This window comes from Fundulus heteroclitus, chromosome 16 (assembly GCF_011125445.2).
Source record: "Fundulus heteroclitus isolate FHET01 chromosome 16, MU-UCD_Fhet_4.1, whole genome shotgun sequence".
Lineage (NCBI taxonomy): Eukaryota > Metazoa > Chordata > Actinopteri > Cyprinodontiformes > Fundulidae > Fundulus > Fundulus heteroclitus.
Window position 1 is genome coordinate 23,126,423 of NC_046376.1, and position 21,624 is coordinate 23,148,046.

Consider the following 21,624-nt stretch of genomic DNA (forward strand, 5'->3'; position numbering starts at 1 on the left):
GGAGAATTTAAAAGAGAGGAAGGCCTTTCAGGACTTGCAGGCTCTAATAGCAGGAAAACAGCCTTGGATAACCTGATAAGACGGCATACTTTTAATCTCGGTTCTATTGTCTCACTTCCTAATGAATCCCACGTTTCATTAGTGTCTTTTCAGTGACAAACGAATTGTAATGGTGCAAAAAAAAAAAAAAGTACAGGTTAAACTGGATTCTAGATTCCACTGCAGGTACAGTATATGGATGCAAAACAAAGCAGAATTTACCATAAGATTAGACAATGAACAAAATAGAAAGTTCAAAGGCAACACAACCAAATTTGTAGGGGGATTGGGTCCAAATTAAGCATTTAGTTAAGGCCATAATTCTTTGATGGTTTTCTCTGTCTCCCTCATCTTCTTCTGAGTCCGCATTAAACCAGCACACAGAAGTCACACCCTTGTGATATCCTCAGGTGCTAAGGATGAATTTGGTGTGTTTGTAGCACATTATTATCCCCCAGCCAACCACAGAGGTATCTTTCTTTTAAACCTTTTTTTTTTATTTGGTGCCAGAGACAAGCATTTCCACATCATTTGATTGCACTGGGTGGAACCAGAAGTCTAACTGAAGGACACCAACATGTGTTGAAAACAAAGGTGGGATCCATTCAGGAGCTTACTGAGTAATGCCTTTTGAAAGGCATTATTTGACATGTGTTGACATGCAGCTAACTAAACAGTTCCTCAGAACGGCTTCATTGTCATGAACACTGCGTCTGTTCTAACAATTGCCAGGAACATTATCTGCATGATGAAAGATTAGTTCAACTCAATGTAATATCACGATGAAGGCCCTTCTTGCCCAACTTTTGGTCAGAGTGAGATCTTTAATCAAAAAACAGCTATGCTAAAAGACTCATTTCCAGTCATCGTGAATGTTTGATCATGTTGTTGCAGCTGAGAGTGACATAACCAGTTATTAGGATATAGGGTCATGTTAGGTTAGGTAGCTTTATTATCTTAATGCATTAAAGTAATGAAAACTACTTTTTGTTTTTACTCAGGTTATCATTGTGCTCTGGAAAAAGGTTTTTGACAATCTGAAACATGCAAGTGTGACAGAATATTAAAAAAACCTGATACCTGTGAGTGGCGGAAATACTTTCTTGCCTGCACAGATCTGTGGAAATGCCTCTACTGGCAAAATGCATCGCTAGTAAGCGGATTTGGTTAACTACAGCACTGAGGTGTTCACACAACACAATAAAATGTACCCAAAGGGAAATTGTGCCAGTTATCAGAATAAATCCACAAATAGCTTGCCATACTATGCTGCATGCAGCGTACTGCAGCCAGCCTCTTTATCTCGGAGTACAACATTGCCTTCCATCGTCAGCTGATTCAAATATCATCCGTTATTATTTGAATAATAAGCTGCTGGTTCGCTTTTTAAAAGCTCTTCAGCTCTATCTACACTACTGCCACGTCCATAAACCTTTAATGTGGAACATCTCTGGGTTCACATGCTTTAATAATTCACCCAGAGGAGTGAGTGAGAGACCCTCAATGAGAATGAAACATCCAACGACAAAATATTAGTTTTAATCTATAAATGCTCTATTCAGCTCTAGAATAGTTTATTCTTCTTATTTCTGTTTTAAGCCCTTATTCTATTACTGCTCGGACAGAAACGTCTACTAAAATAATTTAATGTTTAAACGTACAGGTCCTTTTTGCCACTTTTCAAGATAAGCACTAAAAGCTGTGACAGCCTGCTGGCTAACACTTTTCATGGGGACAAAAATGTTGGGGGCCACTTTTATTTCAATATAAGGTTCAAAATAAGTTCAATAAGTTGAGAGGAAATTAAATGAAGACATTGTTGACGATATACATTTATAATGTTTTTCTTGCAAGGTTTAATAAAGATTCTGAAGGGGGAGAAGGTGTGCTGATCAAGCACTTAGCATACATCCAATGGTGTCAAACTCATTCCTATGTTGGGCCACTTGGGCATCATGAAGTCTTTAAAGGGGCTGGTTGAACCTGTACAGACGACACTTTTGATTTTATAATTTCATTTCAGTTCACATAAAAATGTAAAAAACAATCTCAGCAGCATAAAGATAGCACTCTTAGGCCCAGTTTATACAGTTTATCTGCGCAAAAAAAAGTTGTTATTGGGAGGAGTTACACTTTAGACTCTAAAAATTCTGCATTCCCTTTTTCTCTTTCAGACATTTCTGGGCCGTCTCAATGTGTTGTGGAAAAAGTGACATCTCGTGGCAGGATGCTGTTACTACACAGTTTTTTAAAATCAACATTTGCTACAGGAGGCACAGTTTTTGCTACTTTCTACAGATTTAAAATGATATATGCCTCTCCTTTATGACATGATAATGTTTTTTGGTTCGTGAGGGCCGAATATATTGCCTTCAGTTTGACTTATTTGATGTAAACTTTTAAAAGACTTCAAACCTCTCAAAAGTCATGTTGTCCAATTCATTTTATGCACAGATTAAATCTTCACAGAGAAACTATTTTTTTTAAAACTCTCTTAAATAGTTAAACATCCAACAGAGGGACCTTTGGATCTGACCTTGCTCATATGACGGGTACAGGAACCGTAAACACCAATGCTATGTTAAAAAGCGTTTTGCATAGGGCTTAATTGAGAATATTATTTTTACAACAATGTTGATCAGAAGTTAAAGTTATTGTGTTTGTTTTATGGTGTTTTGTGACACTGTGGTGTCATCTGTCACCAAAGCTTCATCTTTAATAATTAATAACCCGCCGCAGAATAAATTATTAAAACAATCCTGCAGGCCAGTAGTGGCGAGGGGTAAAAAAAAAAAAAAAAAAAAAAAAAGAGAGAGACCTGCGGCTTTCCAGTTGGACCAATCAGAGATCGGGATCGCGCACTCCCCGCAGCGCTGCATCCAATCACAAACGCGCTTCCTCCATTTCCTGTTGTGGGCTCGGGAGTTGGACAGGACAATCCTCTGGTCTAAAATAAATGCCGTGGATGAATGACGCTGGATTTTTATTCTTAGCTTCTCTGGGGGGAGGTCCTTGAGCAAGCGTGAGTAAAATATTTTGTGCTTTTTTAGCCCATCCCTGCAGGTTGGGCCATCTCACTGCCGCCGACTAATTGAAGATGTAAACTGCTTACAGCCCACCTAGAGGCATTTGCATTCTCTCTGTGCTGCTCGTGCATCTCAGCGTGACATTTACTCGCTCGGTGCTTTTAAACATTGCTTTGTGAACGTGTCGCAGGATGGATCGCGCAGATGGCAGCTGCTGCTGTCGCACCTGATGTCATGACGCTGTTGGTATTTCCCATGACAACCGCGCGTCGGACCCAGTAAATATCCAGGTGGGCTCCTGTTAGACTCCTCTGACTGTACTGAGTTGACATCCCTGCAACACACTACTGTAGATTCATATAAGTTCACGCCAGGTAAAAGGGGGAGTGCGATGTTGACTCTGTGGCTCTACAGCTGACTTAAAGATCAAGTTTAGTTATTGGTCTCATTTTAACGTGTTTATGGCTCTTTTAAAACAGACGGACACGGGCCCAGTTGAACGCATAAGGCTAGCTTTTCTTTGCCACAGTGATTGTTAGTGTCCTAGCGGATTAGTATCAGTCGATAAAGCAACTGTCATGTGCGCCAGTCAAAATAAAAGCATGACTTCCGGTCATGAATTTCAAAATATAACCCCCTTGGTTTTTCATAATCATAATAATCTTTTCTTGTTGACTTTGTTTAATTATCATCACCATTATTATTATAATTAATATTATTATTATTATTATTATTATTATTATTATTAGTATTAGTAGTAGTAGTAGTAGTAGTAGTAGTTTGTTAATAACAAAATTAGTTATCAATGACACTACTACTACTACTACTACTACTACTACTAACACTACTACTACTACTACTACTAATAATAATAATAATAATAATAATAACAACAACAATGGTGATGAGGATTAAACAAAGTCAACAAGAAAAGATTATTATTCAATAATTTTGTAATAATTAACTTAATGAATTAATAAATAATTTAGTTATACCGAAAGGGATCCATTAGACATTCTATTCATTATTTGGAAACATTATATACAATGGGATAAAAAAATCAAGTATATGGATGCTATCTCAAGGCACTGTGTTTGAAAAATTCAGATTCAGGTAATGACATTGTTTTAATTGAAGTTGTCTTCAAAAAACATTATATGGCATTGTATATAATGTTTATAAATAATTACCTGATTCTGAATTTTTCAAACACAGTGCCTTGAGAGAGCATCCATCTCCTTGATTTTTTTCTTTTCCATTTTTTCATATTAAAACCAAAAAAAATGATTTTGTGAGTGTTTATTAGATACACCAACACCAAATAGTGCATATTAAGTGGAATTATATTCATCACTATTATATTGTTGTTATAGAACATTAGTAACCAACATAAATCATAAAAGCAAACAAGTCAGCGATAAAGGTGTGGAGAAGCAAGGTCAAAGCAGGGTTAGGCTATAAATGACATCACAAATTTAAACCTACCTCAATCTGGCCGTCCTAACAGGCTGGTCAAGGAGGGCTTTGATAAGAGAAGCAGCCGAGAAGCCAGAGGTATCTTTGGAGGAGCTGCACAGATCAACAGCCCAGGAGGGAGAACCTGCTGACGGGGGAACAATTAGCTGTAGACAGCACACACCTGTCCTTTATGGAAGAGTGGCCAGAAGAAAACTTTAAAAAAATCCCTTTTGAACACAAGGAAACATATGGGGTGAATTTGCTGTTGGACAAAAATGAAACCTTTTCACCTTCATGCTAAAAAAAAAAACCTGCATATGGGCCTAAACACACAATATGCATGGTGACACATAGAGTTGGAAATGTCATGCTGTAGGAAGGCTTTTCTTAAGCAGAGACAGGAAAGCTGGTGTGAGATGATGGGGAGAGGGAGGGAGCAAAACACAGGATAATAAAGCCTGTTGGGGGCTGCAAAACACTGGAGACTGGGATGGAGGTTCACCTTCCACTAGGACACTGAGCCTAAGCGTACAGCCAGAGCCACAGTAGAGGGCTTTAAATAAAAATGTATTCATGGGTTAGAATGATGCAAAGTACAGACTGAAATCAATCTTGTTTGACTTACTTAAAAAGTGAGCTTTATCTTATTTGCAAAGAAAAAGGGACAGAAAAGTGGGCCTTTACATCCACATGTCAGCAGTTTTTGATGCCATTTTTATGCATCTGCACAGATTAGTGCAAGGCATTAAAAAAAAAAAGAACATTTTTCTGAAGTGCCTGTGCAAATTATCAATTATCCGGTTAATCGCAAGAACAATCGTGGTTAAAGTGGAGGCAACCGGACTTTCACTCAGTTTTTCCGAAAACGTTTCAACACCTGTCCAGGAGTCTTTGACAAAGATTCCTGGAGACTCCTGGATAGGCGTCAAAACATTTTTGGAAAAACTGAGTGAAAGTCCGGTTGCCTGCGATTTAAGCCTGTTTGGCGATTTTGCTGAAGACGACAACAAACCTAGACAGAGGCAGGAATCTTTAATATAATTATTATCCCCCTTTGATTCAGTTATTTTATGCTGTTGAGCTCGCTGGTTTCTGATTCTCGTCATGGAGGTCTTTATGAATTAAAAGGACGGTGAAAGGAGAGACTAACTGAAGCAAATAAGACTTAAATGGATTAAAACATGGCATGCAGTTTTAGTATACCAAGTCTAAGAAAGGGCACCTGCTCATTAAGCTGAGATCAAATGGCACAATAAAGGTCATCTGCTAATGTCAAAGGCTGCCACACAAAACGAGAGAGAAATTTGCTGCAGGGAATTTAGTGAGTGTGTAACTCCACAGCCATGCGTGCCGTTCCCTGTCTCTGCTAGGAGCCAGCATGCCTATCACACTGCTGTGGGCCGTGGATGTGTACGGCAGAGTGTACAGCCTCTCCACAGCCGGCCAGCGCTGGGTCCGCGCCGACGACATGCTGCTGGAGCTGAAGCGCGTCACTGCAGGCAAGGGACGCTGCTGGGGCATCGGCTGCGATCACCACATCTATCTGAACATAATGCCCAGCGAGACCAACATCCGCTTCCGGGAGGAGACCTATGAGAACCAGGTCAAGCCAAAAAAAAAAAAAAAAAACTCTGTTTCTGCTCTGAGCATGTTGCTTTTTTTTTTATTTCAACGAAGCTACATTCTAGAGTTCATCCCATGTGTGTTCACTGTCAGAGGTGGAACCCGGTGGATGGCTTCACTGACGTGCTGCTGCCCACCGACCGCTGGCCCTGGAGCGACGTCACCGGGATGAACCCGCAGCCGCTCCACAGCTTCCAGCTGCCCTCTCGGAGCTGGGAGTGGGAAGGTGACTGGTACGTGGATCAGAGCTGCGGAGAACCCAGCCAGACCGGGGTGAGGAACGCCTCAGACCTTCATCAGCGTTTTAGTTCCTCGCACACAGCTTATTTATTCTCTCTTTCTATCTCTCATTGTGGGTCATTGGATCAATAAAGGGAGGGAAGGGGGGGAAGGAGGAGAGCATCTTTGGCCGGCACCAAGCACTTTATTTCTCTCGTTCTGTAGGGCTGGGAGTATGCTGTGGATTTTCCGGCCAACTTTTCCCCAGACAAGAAGTGGAACTCCTGCGTCCGTCGTAGACGATGGATCCGTTACAGACGATACACGGCACAAGGCACATGGGCGAAGGTTTGCCAAGCACCGATTTCTCTCTACGTCTGTGTCAGTACAGCTGCACTGAGAGTAGAAAGGGCAGTTTGTGATGGTGATGTTTTCCAACCACAAAATCCTGTTTCAGATTATGATCCTTGAATCTGACCAGTTAACTTCATGCTCACGGTAGAAAACCTACAGGCGTAAAACAAACAACAGTCTCAAGCTTCCGTCTACGGGACTTTAATAGTAATATCATCTTTATTGTCATTGAAACATACATTACAACGAAATGTGTTCTCTGCTTTTAACCCATCACCCTAGGGGAGCAGTGGGCTGCCATGTGCGGCGTCCGGGAAGGGTTCTGGGGTTAAGGGTCTTGCTCAGGGACCCAGAGTGCCAGCACTGGGGATCGAACCGGGTACTTGCATCCTTCTCTGAGTGCAAGCATGCTGCTCTAACCACTAGGCCAACACTCCCCATACACTGAGACGCAGCTCGGTAGGCAATTTGAGGTTAAGTGCCTTGCCCAGGGGCACATCGACATGTGGCAAGGGGATGCTGGAATCGAACCCGCAACCTTCTGACTGCCAGACGACTCATCAAGTAAACCCATCAAACCACAGTCGCCCCTTTATGCGATAGACCGGCACAATGTAGCATCACTGTGAGAAGGAAGAAAAAATCATGGTTCTAAAAACTTATTCCAGATAATTTTATATTCAGCCCCCTCATGAATTACTACTTAGTAGAAACCACCTTTAAGTGGAATTAAATATGCAAGTCTTTTATGGTACGCTTCTACTAGTTTTTTGCATATAGAATCTGATATTTTTATCTATACTTCTTTGACAAGTAGTGCAAGCTAGGTTAGATTGGATGGACAGCGTCTGCAAGTTTTCAGGTCTTGCCAAAGATCCTGACATGGTTGTGCTGGCTGTAAGTTTTGGTCCTGAGATGACCTGAGATGTCCTGAGATGACCCTTGCAGCCTCCAACTGGTTTTCTTCCAACATTGTCTCGTGTTTATGCTGCTACCACCGTGTTTCCTTGAGCATGTGGTTTATTCAAGGTGATACTGTGTTAGTTTTCTGACTGAATTAGTGTTTCCCTCTGGCCCGACCAGAGCTCATTCTTCCAAAGGTTCGTTTTGTCCCCTGCATAACTTTAAATAAGGTTTCTAGTTACTTTTTCCCCTCAACTGCAGCTTTTTTTTGCTAATCTTACATAAAGGTCAGATTTGTAGATTGCAGGATTTATATTTGCCACGCCAACATATTTTCCCATTTGAGCTTTGGACCTGTGCAGCTCCCCCAAAGTCACCGTGAACTTCTCTGATTAAGGTCATCTGTCATAAAATCCCAGTAATATGTTCTGAAATTTGTATTTGTAACATAACAAAATGTAACATTTCATTTGATGGGAATACTTTTGCAAGCCACTGTATATTACTGCAGTTATTTTCTTCAGTACGACAACATTTTAATTAAACATTTTACGGTATCTGTTTTGGGAGTTGCCGTACAGCTTTACCTCCTGTTATGTGGATATTTATTTGGCACACCAAGAGGAAATCTTGAAAGTCAAAGCTAATGTGATCCATAAATCCTCCTCTGCTGTCTCATTGCAGATCCCTTTGGATAATCCTAGGAAGCCCCCCCTGCCGCTGTGTGACATCAGCTGCGGTGGCTGGGAGATGAGCGACCAGTCTGGGAGGTATCCATACCTGTGGGGCGTGTCACAGCAAGGACAGGTCAGTCAGACAGTCGCAGCTGAGGTTTAATATTTCTGACCCAAACAAACGCTAACTAGCTCCTAAATCTAAAGGAAATTTTTGGATATTCAACAAATTTTACGATACTTGCTGATGTACGGGGTCACGTTTGTGTGCATCCCTGATACTCAGTTTAGTGGCTTCCCTGTGGTTTGCAGTATTTTTCTTTTTTATGTCAGCACATCCAGATATTTTCCCTTTAATGAACATCTATGGCCACAAGAGGGCAGCACCGCTTCATGTAAATACCAAGCCCAAACTTAAAGGTTTTCTGAGCCAAGATGGGCATGAGAGCTGAGGATATTGATTTTGTTCAATTAAAAAGAGCTAACAGTTTACGAAAACGCAACATAATGCTTGTTGGAAGTGAAACCTGAGATTATAACTTTATGCCTAAATGCCGTCCGATCATCATCCAAATGATGATCGGACCCGATGACCTGATGATCTACTGAAATGATTTTTGCCACACAGGTGTGGTTCAGAGAGGGAATCCACCCCCGTGTGCCAGAGGGCACCGGCTGGGAGGAGGTGGAAGTTCCCAAAGAAGTTGCACAGTTATCAGCCGGCCCCGGGGACCTCCTGTGGGCTTTGCTGTGGGACGGAAACCTGCTGGTTCGTACAGGCCTCAGTCTGGATAGCCCAACAGGTCTGCATCAGTGTGGCACACAGTCCATCCCTGGTTCTGATCATTTTTTGTCCTTGTCCTTCCACAAGGCTGTCCAGTGACCCCAGAAATAGTCATTTCAACAGTTTGATTTTTGTAAATTATGTAGCTCTTGAGTAAAGTTCTATACAGAGATAATCTATTAGATGTTTTATTGACATTAGAAACTGTTTTGCATTGTATGTCTTGACTGATAAATGCCCTTATAGAAAGTGCAGGCGTGGCGTTTTGATTTTGTGGGACAACCCATTTTACGGGACATCCTGCTTCAGCGCTGCGCGTGTTCTCCTGTCAGGTACCTCCTGGTTGGAGGTGGACTCACCCTCAAAGGAGGTGGAGGCTCTTCACGTGGCCGTCGGCGTCAGCGTTGTGTGGGTGGTCACAAAGGACTACAAGGTAAACCCGGCGAATTTCAAGTAAAGTGAGCTGAGCGCTTGTAGGTTCCCCTTTGTGCGCCGCGTCTCGACCCGCGTGTCTATGTGTGTCCAGGTGTGGTTCAGGCGTGGCGTAAACTCCCACAACCCCTGCGGCTCTGGCTGGATCAGTATCGGAGGGGAGATGATGATGGTGGACGTGGGACTCAACGACCAGGTTAGAGGAGATTTTTACGCAGTTCTCACATTTTAACCACAAACCTCAGAGCACAGAACTGGGAGTATAACCGAAGAAACAGCAGCACATACTGTCCTTTTCGGGCCATAACGTGTCTATGCGTGTCTTTGTCCACATATAAGGCGCACCGGATTATAAGGCGCCTTTAAATATTCTTCCCAAGTGTGTAATATCACTCCACTTCATGTACACAGCCCTCTCCTGAGAGAGAGAGAGCTACCCGTCTCTGTCGGGAGGACAGAGTAGTTGGACGACACTGTCCTGTTTCTAACATAAGGCCAAAATAAACTTAATTATGTTAAATTAACTTACTAGGTTTATTGTTGCTAGCACATAGCCTAAAGGCTTCCACATACTCAGGCAGACTGTGTGCATACTGTGAGCTTGGCGGACTCCATGCTGACTCTTCGCGGACGTTTTATCCTTCATAGTTGAGCGTACTGTTTCCTACATTTCTTGTAGCAAATTCCTACAATTCCCACATTTCTGCCAGTGGGACTAAGCAGCCTTAAAGGATGGTAAAATGTGTGATTAGCTAACTGAGCATCTAGAGCCTTTTCTTTTCCAGCAGGCTCCCACCTGTCAGTGAGAACAGAGAGGGACTGTGAGGCCGCGCGTCCTTGCGACCACCTGCTTGGAGCAGCTCAGTATATCAAGCCCGGTGTCACATATGAAACAGTTCATTGTAAAGACTTCTTGCTTCCAAGAAGTTTACACCGCATACACGGTAGTAAAAATGTAGCTCTGCATGTAATACTTGTATGGGCCTCCTTGGGTACGCATCGAGTACACGCGAACCTCTGCAGAGTGAATGACACCCGAGTATGTGGGGGTTCTTTACATGAATGCACTTTGAGTTTCGAAATTACAGTCAGGCAGTCTTGTAGACAGCTCAGGTGTCCGATCAGTGTACCGTAATGCTCCGAATATCCATTGAACGGAGCGGCTTCGTTGCTTACCAAAGGTGTACTTACACATTTTAGCAAAATTTTGAGCCCATTGTACCATATAAAATCGGTCAGTATAAGTACAACGGTAATCATATATAAGGCGCGCCGGATTTTAAGGCGCACCATTAATTTTTGAGAAGATTTAAGAATTTTTAAGTGCGTCTAATAGTCTGAACGGAACTTCTTTAACATTTTTCACAAAAAAATGTCTGGAAAGTGTGATTTGCTTTTCTATTAAGTCCCCTTTATTCAGATTCTCCTAAAATAAAATTCAGTACAACCAGCTGGCCTCTAAAATACCCCAGTTATTAGTAACTATAATCAATCTGGGTTTCAGCCGTATCAGCCGAAGAGGAAGGCAACAAAATCATAAGTATTGGTTGTTGACTCCACAAGCTTGAAAGCTATTGTTGAAAGAAGACCAGACTAATTCTCATTTGGTCAATAAAATCAAGGCGCTAGGAAGCACGCCTTCAACAGGCGCTTCACAGCTGAAGGACAGCAAACTTGCAGAAGCACAAGAGCCTAAAGCTCACTGATCAGTTTTCAGCCTTATTGCACAAACGTCATGCAGAGCAACGCTTCGGCACCATCTGTGTCTTCATCGGAGACACAATGAAGAGTCAAGCCATAAGCCTTGCAGGGGACTCAGCTAACAAGGTGGAAGAAGGTGTTCTGCTCAAATGAGACCAAACATAGACCTTTTCAAGCTGCACGAAAAAACGCAACAGGCGGCAGAAAGCCAACGCTGCCCATCGCCCTGAACACACCCTCCTCTCTGTGACACATGGTGTTGGCAGCATCATGCTTTGGGGCAGAGACTCTCCATTTAGTGTGCGTAAAGTTTGGGTCAAGACGGGAGAGACAACTTGTGAAAGACTGTAATTTCTGTAATTGTTGCTAAACATAGCGCTGTAAGATTGTAGACTCGGGAAAAACTGGATAGAAATTTACATCACACTTTCCAGAGTTATTATTTTTATTTTTATTTAAATCATGCACCCTTTTCATTCTATTTTACAATTATGCACTACTTCGTGTTGCTCTGCCACTTCAAACCTCAATGTATTCATTGAGGTTTGTGGGTGTAGCATAACAAAATGGGACTAAAGCCTTGTTGCAGCTCGCGCTCTGCTCTTTCTCATGCGCCTACAGTAGGATAAAACACTACAGTCGCCAAAACCCTTTATTAAAGAGTTTAAATGTATTGTTCATACGTTTTCTAACCTTGTAGGTTTATTAAAACTTTTCTCTCTCCGCTCCGAACTGCCTCTCCGCTGCCTGATCCGTCTTGCCCTGCGCTTGGATCTGGTTTCAGGACAAATCAAGAGCAGAGACTCTTCTCTCCGTGTCTCACTGCTAAAGACTTTGCTTGCGCTGCAAACCTGCAGCTCCCCCCCCCCCCTGCTCCCCTCTGTCATTCGCTCATTCCCGTCCCCCTGCCCGTCTGCAGCACTGTAACACGAGCGCAGCGTGTCGCTCTGGCCAGCAGTCGCACCTCAGGGCCCATCCTGAAAATATCCCCAGACTGTATTCCCACTTCCCACTGGCCTCTCATATGGGAGACTCCCTAATTAGAAGCTGGCCAAGGCGCCGTCATCATATCCCATATTTCATGTCCGAGGGCTGCAGTTACGGGGATGGCTTAAGGAGCCGCGGCCAGAGTTACAGTATATGGCCTTATAAAGTAACAGCTGCTCTGATTGGTCTTTTAAAGAACGGAAAATAGTTTCATTAGATTGTATTTTTTTGGGGATTACTGAGCTTGAATTAATTAAATAGCTCACTTGGTGTTCTGCGTATAACGGCTTACAGCTACCATACCCCTCTTGCTTGTCACTGCCGTTCTTCCACGTACGTTTCGCCTTGTCTCCGTCTGTTAGGTGTGGGCCGTTGGCGAGGATCGCGGGCTGTATTTTAGGATGGGCGTGACCCAGTCCGAGCCCAGTGGAAACGGCTGGATCCCGGTTTCTGCCCAGTGGGGCAGTAATAAGAAGCTTATTCCGCCAAGGTCTGCAGAGTAACATCCGCTAAGTCTTGAATAACTCCTACCTGACTTTAATCAACACCTTAAATGCTTAACTCTTTGTGTTTTCATAAGGGAGGAGTGTGAGTTCAGGGGCCAGCTGACTGAGGCCTCACAAGCTTCGGCCCCAAGCGGCACTGATTCAGACTCAGAGTTGGGTCCTGCTAACTCAGAGCACAGCGCTACTCCGATATTGGAGGCTGCAGCTCCCTCTATTGTCCCTTTGGGGGGAACCGACACATCCGCCCCTCCCCAGGAGGTAAAAGAACCCTCCTCGGCCCCGCAGCAAGATGCTCCCAAAGCCTTCATCCCAGCCAGCGACAGCTTCATCAACAGCCTTGTTTGTGACCGCGACAGAATATCCGCCACGCAGCCGTCCATCACAGAGATGCCTCAGGAGGACAGCGTGGAGCTGCCGCCAGCTCCGGTCCTCCCCACCCTTCCAGCCGCAGGGCACGATGTCCCCTTTATGAACGTGGACCTAGAAGGGGCAGAGGCGGCTCGGGGGGGACAGGCAGCAGGGCGCTTGCTGAGCGACGTCCTGGGAACCCTTGAGAACTCACAGGGCATTGGGGAGGAGGACGGACCAGTGTGGACTTGGGTCTCCGGTGGAGGATGCGACGTGGATGCGAGTTCACAGATCAGCTGGCTCAGTCCTACAGGTATATGGACAACCAGTCTCTGAGGCTATTTCATGGTGGGACAGTGGAATCAGGGATAGAAATTATAATTATGATAATTGGGTCTGTTGAAAGTTTACAAAGAAGCAAGACAGGAAGTACACGCACATCCACACATTCCCCCCAAAATACAGTGCTTTAAAAAAGAGAACCCTTTGAGTATTTTGTCATCTTTAAACCATTAAGTGGCATTTCATACAATAAACTCACACGAAGTTTGACATAATGGTGGCATGGGTGAAAAAACTGATGTTTTTCTTCCTACAAATGGGAATGTGAAAAGGGTGGGGCTCATTTGTATTCAGTTCAAAATGACTGCCTAAGGAAATAAAAGCAAACAAGCCAAAAATACAATCAAGTCTCTGCCCAGGACCCCCAGACCAGCAGAGGGCCTCCAAGACTTATTTTCTTTTCATATAGAGTAAACAGGCCAAAAAGTAGTTTATTCACCTGCTTCATTTTCATAACAAATATTTTTAATTAGCTGAGAACTTTGTTTCTGACATCATCTTTTTTTAAATAATAAAACAACATATCATTTTTATTTCAAGAACTTGTCTTTTCATTGACATATCATATTCATACTGTTCTCTAAAACCAAAGCAAAAATGTACTTCTTATAATTGCTGAGCACGTTTTTGCACATTTTCTCTGGTACTTTGATCATTTATCTTTGGTGACGTGCTCCAAATCTCTTTGGTTGCCATCACCCTGAACTTTAGCTCCCTCCATAGTTCTCAATCAGATCAAGACTGGACTCCTGGAAGGCTACTGCAAAATGGTAGAAACTTCCAAAAAGAAGAAATGTGTTGGTAAAATCAAAATATTACTTTAAATCTTAATCTGTCAGAGGTCTAAATAATTTTGGGGGTCAGCTGCAGCTAGCAAGGATTTTGCAGCTATGTTTAGCCTGATCTTCTGGTTAATGGTTTGGATAGTAGATTTGAGCTAAAATAATAGAAAGAAACTTTTAGAAATGTTTAGTTACAGACTACTAGCTGCAAGATCCAGCTTAAAGTTAGCTGTTTGATGCTTGAAACAATGCTGGTACAGTTTTGACAGAAATTTTTATAGGTCAGAGTTTAGTGGCTTACGAAAAAAATAAGACCTTACTTTGATCTTAAAATGGACAAGTACCACGTTAAAAATGACAAAAAGACCTGCCAAAGGTCTGAGAACTTACTGATCAAGACCAGTTTAAAAGATTATGGGAAAGTCGGACAGTTAGGAAGAAAAAGAGATAAATTAGCTAATCATTTAGGCATATCCCCCGACCCTTTATGATATTTAGTGCCTTATTTGCATCCTTCCACCTCTGTTTGCATGGCAGGTCCTCTCACCAGTTCCCTGTCTCTGACTCCGGTGCAATCAGCAGCCTGGAGCGAGCAGCCCCGGCAGCAGGAGCGTCAGGAGATCACCAGGAAACCTTTGGAGAGAAGCAACGTAAAGTGAAATCCCAACTGTCCTCCTTCCTGCTTTAGGGTGAACAGTTTCTCATCCTGTGTGGTGTTTCTTTCCCAGTCCGTGTGGGTTCGTAAAGGCGCATTCCGCTGGTGGAGAGACTGGAAGCCGCAGCGCTGGCTGGACGTAGTCGTTGCTCTCGAGCAGTCCACCAAGTCTGACGGGAGGAAGGACAGCATCTTCTTCGTCTATTACAGTCAATACGATGAGAAGAAGGTTGGTTTTCATGTCCTGACCTTAGAGAGAAGTAAGGGCTTCAACCAGAACAGGACAAGAACTGCCAAACGTATGAATACTGATTCGCTGTTGCCGCTTGTCCAGTACCTTCAGGTGTTCATAAACGAAGTGACGGCACTAGTACCAGTTCTGCACGACTGCCACTACACTTTTGCCGTGTACACGGCCGAAAGAACCAAACAAAGATGGCCGCTGGTCTTGGCAGCGCCATCAGAGAAGGAGATGAACGACTGGGTAAACCTTTTTGTCTTCGTGCAAAAATGCCGTAGACCGTTTCACGCTTGGGATAATGCGACCTTTCTCTGGCCTCTCGCTCCCTTTTTGTCTGACAGCTGGACCTGTTGTCAAACTGTTGCTGCGAGTGTCGAGGTATTGCTGGGGCTCCGTGCAGACAGGCGTTGTGGTCCACCACCTCCAAGGGAGACATCATGGTGCACGAGCCATCCCTGTCCCTGGAGGCTGCGGCTCACTCCGTGGCCTGCGACCTTATGTGAGCCCGACACCAAAGAGCGTGCTCTGATCCTCTGCTTTGCCCCGTGACTCAGTCGATTGTGTCGTGGCCTTAATTCTTAGCCTTTGCTTTTGGTGTTTTAATGACATGTCGCTAACATCCTCATTAGTTAACTCTGTCTCTTGCTGCGGCTAACTTGCCGGGTGCTTCCGCCTGTACGCTGCTGCAGGTTTTGGCGCCAGATCCCGGGCCACCTGCGCTGCGTAGAGTCTAACAGTCTGGGGCTGGTGTGGGGCATCGGGTGGGACGGCACTGCCTGGGTCTACAGCGGGAGCTTCGGGCAACAGCCCAGTCCGGGTAACGCATGTCCTAGCGACAGAATATTTTTCTTCCTGCTGATTTCTAGAGAGGTTGTCTCAAGAATTTGATCGTTTAGCTTTTTAAGTGTTTTTTTTTTTTCTTTTCTTAGCGGGAACTGCTTTGCCGTGGTTCAGAACGCTAGCATCTGTCGAGGCTTTGGTGCACATGCACAGACGCGTGTAAAAACGTACTCTTTATCATTGCGTGTCTATGCGTTTCCTGCTGCAGTCAACCCTGACATGCACCTGCAGACTGACGTCAGGAGCATGCATGTGTATGAGAATCAGCGATGGAACCCCATGACCGGTTATACGGACAAGTAGGACTCCTTCACTTTACACACATTTCCAGTTGATTACATGCAATAATGTTACATATCGTTGCTTTTGTTTGTTTTTTTTCGCAATGAAAAAAATGCTCTAACAGGGGGCTTCCCACCGATCGGCCCATGTGGAGTGACGAGAGTGGGTTTAAGGAGTGCACCAAAGGCAACACGCATCCCCCCTCCCCTCAGTGGTCCTGGGTAAGAGGACTCCGGACATCAGTTCCTTATATTTCATCTAGAGCAGGGGTGTCAAACTCATTTTGGTTTAGGGGCCGCATACAGCTTAATCTGATCTCAAGAGGGCCACACGAGTTAACTCATTGCAAGATTAAATAGAACTAATAAAAGTGGACTTCTTGATTTTTATATTGAATTAATTTCACTTTTACACAATATATTATGAATAACCTCAGCGTTTTTAAGAAAAGTATGTGCAATTTCAACAATACTTTTACTCAGTTAAACATTTACTTGTGCATTATGCATAAGAACTGATCACAGTGATTATACAATGTTGAAAAACATTTATTCACATTTTTTGGAACTTAAAAACACTGTCCTGCATGACAAAATACATCAAACAGATACAAATTAAGAAATTATTTAAAATTTTCTACACCTAAAGCTTAATCTAATTAAAACACAGCGCCCCTCGCGGACAATATAGGAACTACATATTTTCAATTAAACAAAGTACATGTTTTTTTCAATAATTGTTTTATCATTCTCTTCCTTTTATCTTGTCCACTTGTGAAAGTCAAATCTGATGAGCTCTTTGTGGCATCTTATTGCCACATTGCCAGACAGGACACTGGGAAAAAAAAATATATATATTTTTATTTTTTTTATTTTTTTTTTTTATAATGATAATGCATTTAGCCACAGGGCCGGACTAAATTGTTCGGCAGGCCGGATCCGGCCCGCGGGCCGTATGTTTGACACCCCTGATCTAGAGCCTTTAAAACCTTGCTGTCTGGAAAAAGGGTTTTTTTCCAGGTCTGAGCAAGTATGGAAAAATTTATTTCGACATCCCAATGCATCCATCCACCTACTTATCTGTCAATTTTATTCAACCCGACCATTTGAATCAATTCCATCCATTCACCCGCTCCTCCGTTCATCCATGCCGTCTCTAGTTTTTGTAGGTTTCACGCATCAATCCTGGTCACTGTAGAAATGTAGAACATTTGTTTTCGGTCTTTGAAAATGGGCCAAAAAAAAAAAAAACTGACCGGGAACCAAAAGAGTAAAGGAACCTGTAGTTAATGGTTGTTTTCTGTCTGCTGCCATCCACTGCTGTTTTAGGTGTCCGAGTGGGCCGTGGATTTCAGCGTTCCTGGAGGAACAGACAAAGAAGGGTGGCAATATGCTGCTGACTTTCCAGCGTAGGAAACATTTATTTCTCAAGATCCGTTTAAAGTTTGACAAGAAAAAAAGAAGAGAGTTTAGCCATTTGTCTGAATTGTCCCTGTCCCGCAGGACATTTCAAGGCCACAAAACCATGAAGGACTTTGTGAGGCGCAGAAGATGGACAAGGTAAACCCGCTTCCCCTCCTCCAGTTTGTAACTGTCTCCACAGCAGCATTAACAGCGACCTGTCCCTAACACAGGAGGTGCAAGATAACAGTGAGAGGTCCGTGGAAGGCGGTGCCGCCGATCCATCTGAGTGACATCTCTCTGATGCCGTGTCTGGCCCAGAGCAAACTGGAGCAGGTCCCTGTGTGGGCCCTCAGTGACAAGGGAGATGTCCTGTGTCGGCTGGGAGTGAGTCCCCAGAACCCTGCGGTGAGAAATCTGCATTTTTAGAACACATTATCAGAATATATCATTTAGAAATCAGATTTGTGAGTCGAAAATCCTGGAAGCTATTTTGAAGCGTTTCTGTTCCCACAGGGGAGCTCCTGGCTCCACATTGGCACAGATCAGCCCTTCAAGTCGATCTCCATCGGAGGAGCCAATCAGGTGTGGGCCATCGCGAAGGACGGAGCCGTGTTCTACAGAGGATCAGTGTCTCCACAAAACCCTGCAGGTCTGTTGGATATGGAAATTGATCTTTGGGTCAGGACGAAACCACATGAATAGGATGAGATGAGAAAGGAAGCGGTTTTCAGACCGGTTCAGAAGTTTCTATCGCTCTGCAGGAGAATGCTGGTACCACATCCCCTCTCCTCCGAGGCAGAACCTCAGACAGCTCTCCGTCGGCCGCACTTCTGTCTTTGCTGTAGATGAAAACAGTGAGTTGTACTTGATTTTGCTTGTTTTTACATCACAAAAGTAATAAATGAAACATATCTCATTTTTGGCTGATTTCTTTCAGGTAACCTGTGGTACAGACAGGGCCTCACGCCCAGCTACCCTCAGGGCTCCGCCTGGGAGCTCCTCTCTGGCAACGCTACCAAGGTGTCTGTGGGACCACTGGACCAGGTAGGTGTGACTACAGGGAGCGTATGCAAAAAAACCCAAAAAAACTGTGAACACAGTTTTAAAGACAATGCACATCCTGTGCCAGAGCAACCTCCTTAGATTTTAATTTTAATACTAGTTAGGGTAAGCGTACCCATTAAGCCCACCAAAATCTAGGTTCACATATTTTTCATAGACACTAAGATGGTTTATAAAGATGATCATTTGTTAAAATGATGGATTAATCACTCATTTGAAAGTGTATTAATTTACTTATCCATATTTTAAAGAACAAATTAAAGAAATGTTATGAATAAAGTCAAAAGTCTGACATGGGCTTAAATGGTACCGTAGTACCATTTAAGCACATGTGTGTTCCAAATAAGCCCACAACCACATTTGTTTACACAAATATAAACATTTATTATTTTTTTCAGGTAGTAAACACATACCTATTCAATAACATGTTATACATCTTATACACAATTTAATCTTTTAACTTGCATTTAATGTTTGGCTTGTAACAATAGACCACCACAAACATGACTAAGTAGGCCTAAAACTAAATTTCATCGGTTTCAGTATTTAACATTTCACTTAACATTTCATTTAATATTGACAAAATAAAAAATGTATTTATATTAAAGTAGAAAATGACATAACACAAACAATATCTTTGAAATACACATGAAGTAGGCCAACATTGTGGAGTGGACTTCCTGTTCCTTAGTTCAAATAAAACCATTAAAACTGAAACCGGTTCGGTTTCTCCTTTGCGCATGCTCAAACCAAATTCAGAATACATATTAACAACAACATACCGAGAATAGCTTAACTTAGGGCTGGCCGATATAGCAAAAAAGCATATTGATAAAACAGAAATAATATTGATCGATATCGATAGTTATCAACAAATTCAAAGTGCAGCCCTGGCAATTTTATATTGTTGCTAAGCAACCTATTTTTAGATAAAGAACAAACACGGAATTCAAACGCAACTCTTTATTCAACCAACTTTTTTACCAAAACTACAAGTTTTTAAAAAAGAACATGTGCTCTCTGAACTCTTTGAAGGGGGCGGAGCGTTCCTGGGTCTGCGTTTGTGATTGGTTGGGAGGATGTAATGGCTGTAGTATTAACCTACATAGCTAGAATACAAAAGGAAGGAAACATTATCGTCTAACAATCGATATTATATTGTTATTGAATTATCGTCTAGCCCTAGCTTAACCCATTCAATACAAATGCTAAAGTTTGACATTCTAGTTTTTTTGCTTCAAGGTTTGGATCGTAGCAGATGGAGTCCCAGGCTTTCCTACTGAGACTCCTGGAGCTGTCTGCCACAGGCTGGGTGTGGGACCCATGCAACCCAAGGGTCTGTCCTGGGACTATGGCATAGGGGTGAGTTGAGCCTATTTTCTCTTATATTTCTATTTACTTTATACAGCCTTGCAAAAGTACTTAACCTCAACATTTCATGTTGCAATCAGGAACTTGTACAAAATGTTGTTCACAGCTATTTTAAGGGTTAGACCAATACTGTCAATGATCAGGGCAGGACTGATCTGTTTTTAACCTGTCTGTCCATTCTGTATTTTGTATGCTCTGATGAAGGCCTTTCTGACCGAATGCGCCCATTAAAAAGGGAAATCTTGCTCAGATAAAGTGTGCTGAAATCTTTTGGAATATATTATTGCATCCAACACCTTTACTAAGCTATATACAGGCTGAGCAGTAGACCTGCTCCAGCTCAAAGGAGAGACCAATAGAAAGCAGTGCATAATGTGAAGTAGAAGGAAAATGATGCACGTTGCAGTTTTCAAACTTTTTTTAAAATAAAAATGTTTTACCTTGTGCTCCCACTTGTATCCAGCTGCTTTTACTCTGATACGTCTAAATAAAATCCACCTGAACTAACAATAATTCCCAAATCTTTGTTTCCCAGGGAGGATGGGAGCACATCAGTGTGAGAGGGAACTCAGCAGAGCCCCTTCGGGGGCCCCACGCTCCTCCCGGCGGCCCCCCACGCAGCCCGGCCGTCCAACGACCTGCGACCCAAGTGAACGGGAGCGCCGTGTGTGTGTAGCGCCCCCCCCCCCCCACCCCCCCCCCCCCCCCCCCCACAGTCCCCACTCAGCCCTCTTTTGTGCCTGGAAATACGTGTGTTTTCCTCGGACCTTTTCCACAGCCCTTTTAACATAAGGGACCCGCACAACCATGAGTTTCTGGCTAAGCATTTTTGGCTGGATTTGATCGATGGATGAATGTTACAGCAGGGCTGATTTGCACAGACAGAAGATGTTTCAGTATTCAGTGAAGATAGATGGTACCAAGCAAAAAAAAAAAAATCATTATAAAAAATAAAAAAAACAGCTAACAAGTCTAGCTTTCTGGATGTCTTGTTAGACTTTTTTTGTTTTTCAGAACAGAAGCAAATGCATGTCTGATCTTACCACCGGTTCGAAGCAATAGCTCGTCTGCGTATTTTCATCTTGGAGTGAAAACCTAAGAGGGTGAGGTGTTATCGAAGGGCTACGCTTTGGGGCTTTTCTTCATGAACTTCAGTGTAACCCGAAATGGATTTATTTATTTTTTCCCCCCCGTTTTACTCTCATTTAGCATTGATTTACTGTTTGGATTTGACTAAATGATTTACTATGCATTTTCGAAACGTTGTTCCTTTTCGTTTGTTGTGCTGTTTGCTGTTGTAGTGCTTACAACCGGCTTGCAGCTTTTTGTCCACACAGACTGAAACATTTTGGACTTTACCACCAGAGGATACCACTCTGCCCTTTTGCAATAAATACATGTTCCTGTGAACCCCCCCCCCCCCCACCCCCTACGCGCCCGGTTCAGAAACCTGCAACCATCATGACTGTTGACGCTACAACGGGTTTTTGTGTCACTGAGACACAAATGGGTATTGAAATGTGAAATAAAGACTTTAAGTACTGTTCTATCATCTGATGTCGTACAGCGCTTCACGGTGACAAAACCACCAG

The 21,624-nt window shown here is 43.1% G+C and overlaps 1 protein-coding gene across 1 annotated transcript; it reads left to right on the top strand.

The window, feature by feature from the left end:
* Positions 1 to 2,928: 2,928 nt before the first annotated feature.
* tecpr1b (tectonin beta-propeller repeat containing 1b) lies at positions 2,929 to 20,718 on the top strand. The gene is made up of 26 exons (XM_012872406.3): positions 2,929 to 3,061; positions 3,256 to 3,355; positions 5,894 to 6,126; positions 6,240 to 6,419; positions 6,591 to 6,713; positions 8,307 to 8,429; positions 8,925 to 9,099; positions 9,413 to 9,513; positions 9,607 to 9,708; positions 12,563 to 12,690; positions 12,781 to 13,367; positions 14,716 to 14,828; positions 14,907 to 15,062; positions 15,168 to 15,317; positions 15,416 to 15,573; positions 15,764 to 15,891; positions 16,123 to 16,213; positions 16,321 to 16,417; positions 17,525 to 17,604; positions 17,699 to 17,755; positions 17,830 to 18,004; positions 18,113 to 18,248; positions 18,361 to 18,453; positions 18,537 to 18,643; positions 19,904 to 20,023; positions 20,568 to 20,718. The coding sequence occupies exons 3-26, from the start codon at positions 5,902 to 5,904 to the stop codon at positions 20,706 to 20,708; spliced, it is 3,546 nt and encodes a 1,181-aa protein (XP_012727860.2). The 5' UTR covers positions 2,929 to 3,061; positions 3,256 to 3,355; positions 5,894 to 5,901; the 3' UTR covers positions 20,709 to 20,718.
* Positions 20,719 to 21,624: the final 906 nt, after the last annotated feature.

Excerpts from the sequence above, each read along its gene's own strand:
- tecpr1b (XM_012872406.3), top strand. The coding sequence starts at position 5,902 with ATGCCTATCACACTGCTGTGGGCCGTGGATGTGTACGGCAGAGTGTAC. Across the intron at positions 15,892-16,122 it reads CGGGCAACAGCCCAGTCCGG|TCAACCCTGACATGCACCTG; the intron begins GTAACGCATGTC and ends TTCCTGCTGCAG. Across the intron at positions 17,605-17,698 it reads TATGCTGCTGACTTTCCAGC|GACATTTCAAGGCCACAAAA; the intron begins GTAGGAAACATT and ends CCTGTCCCGCAG.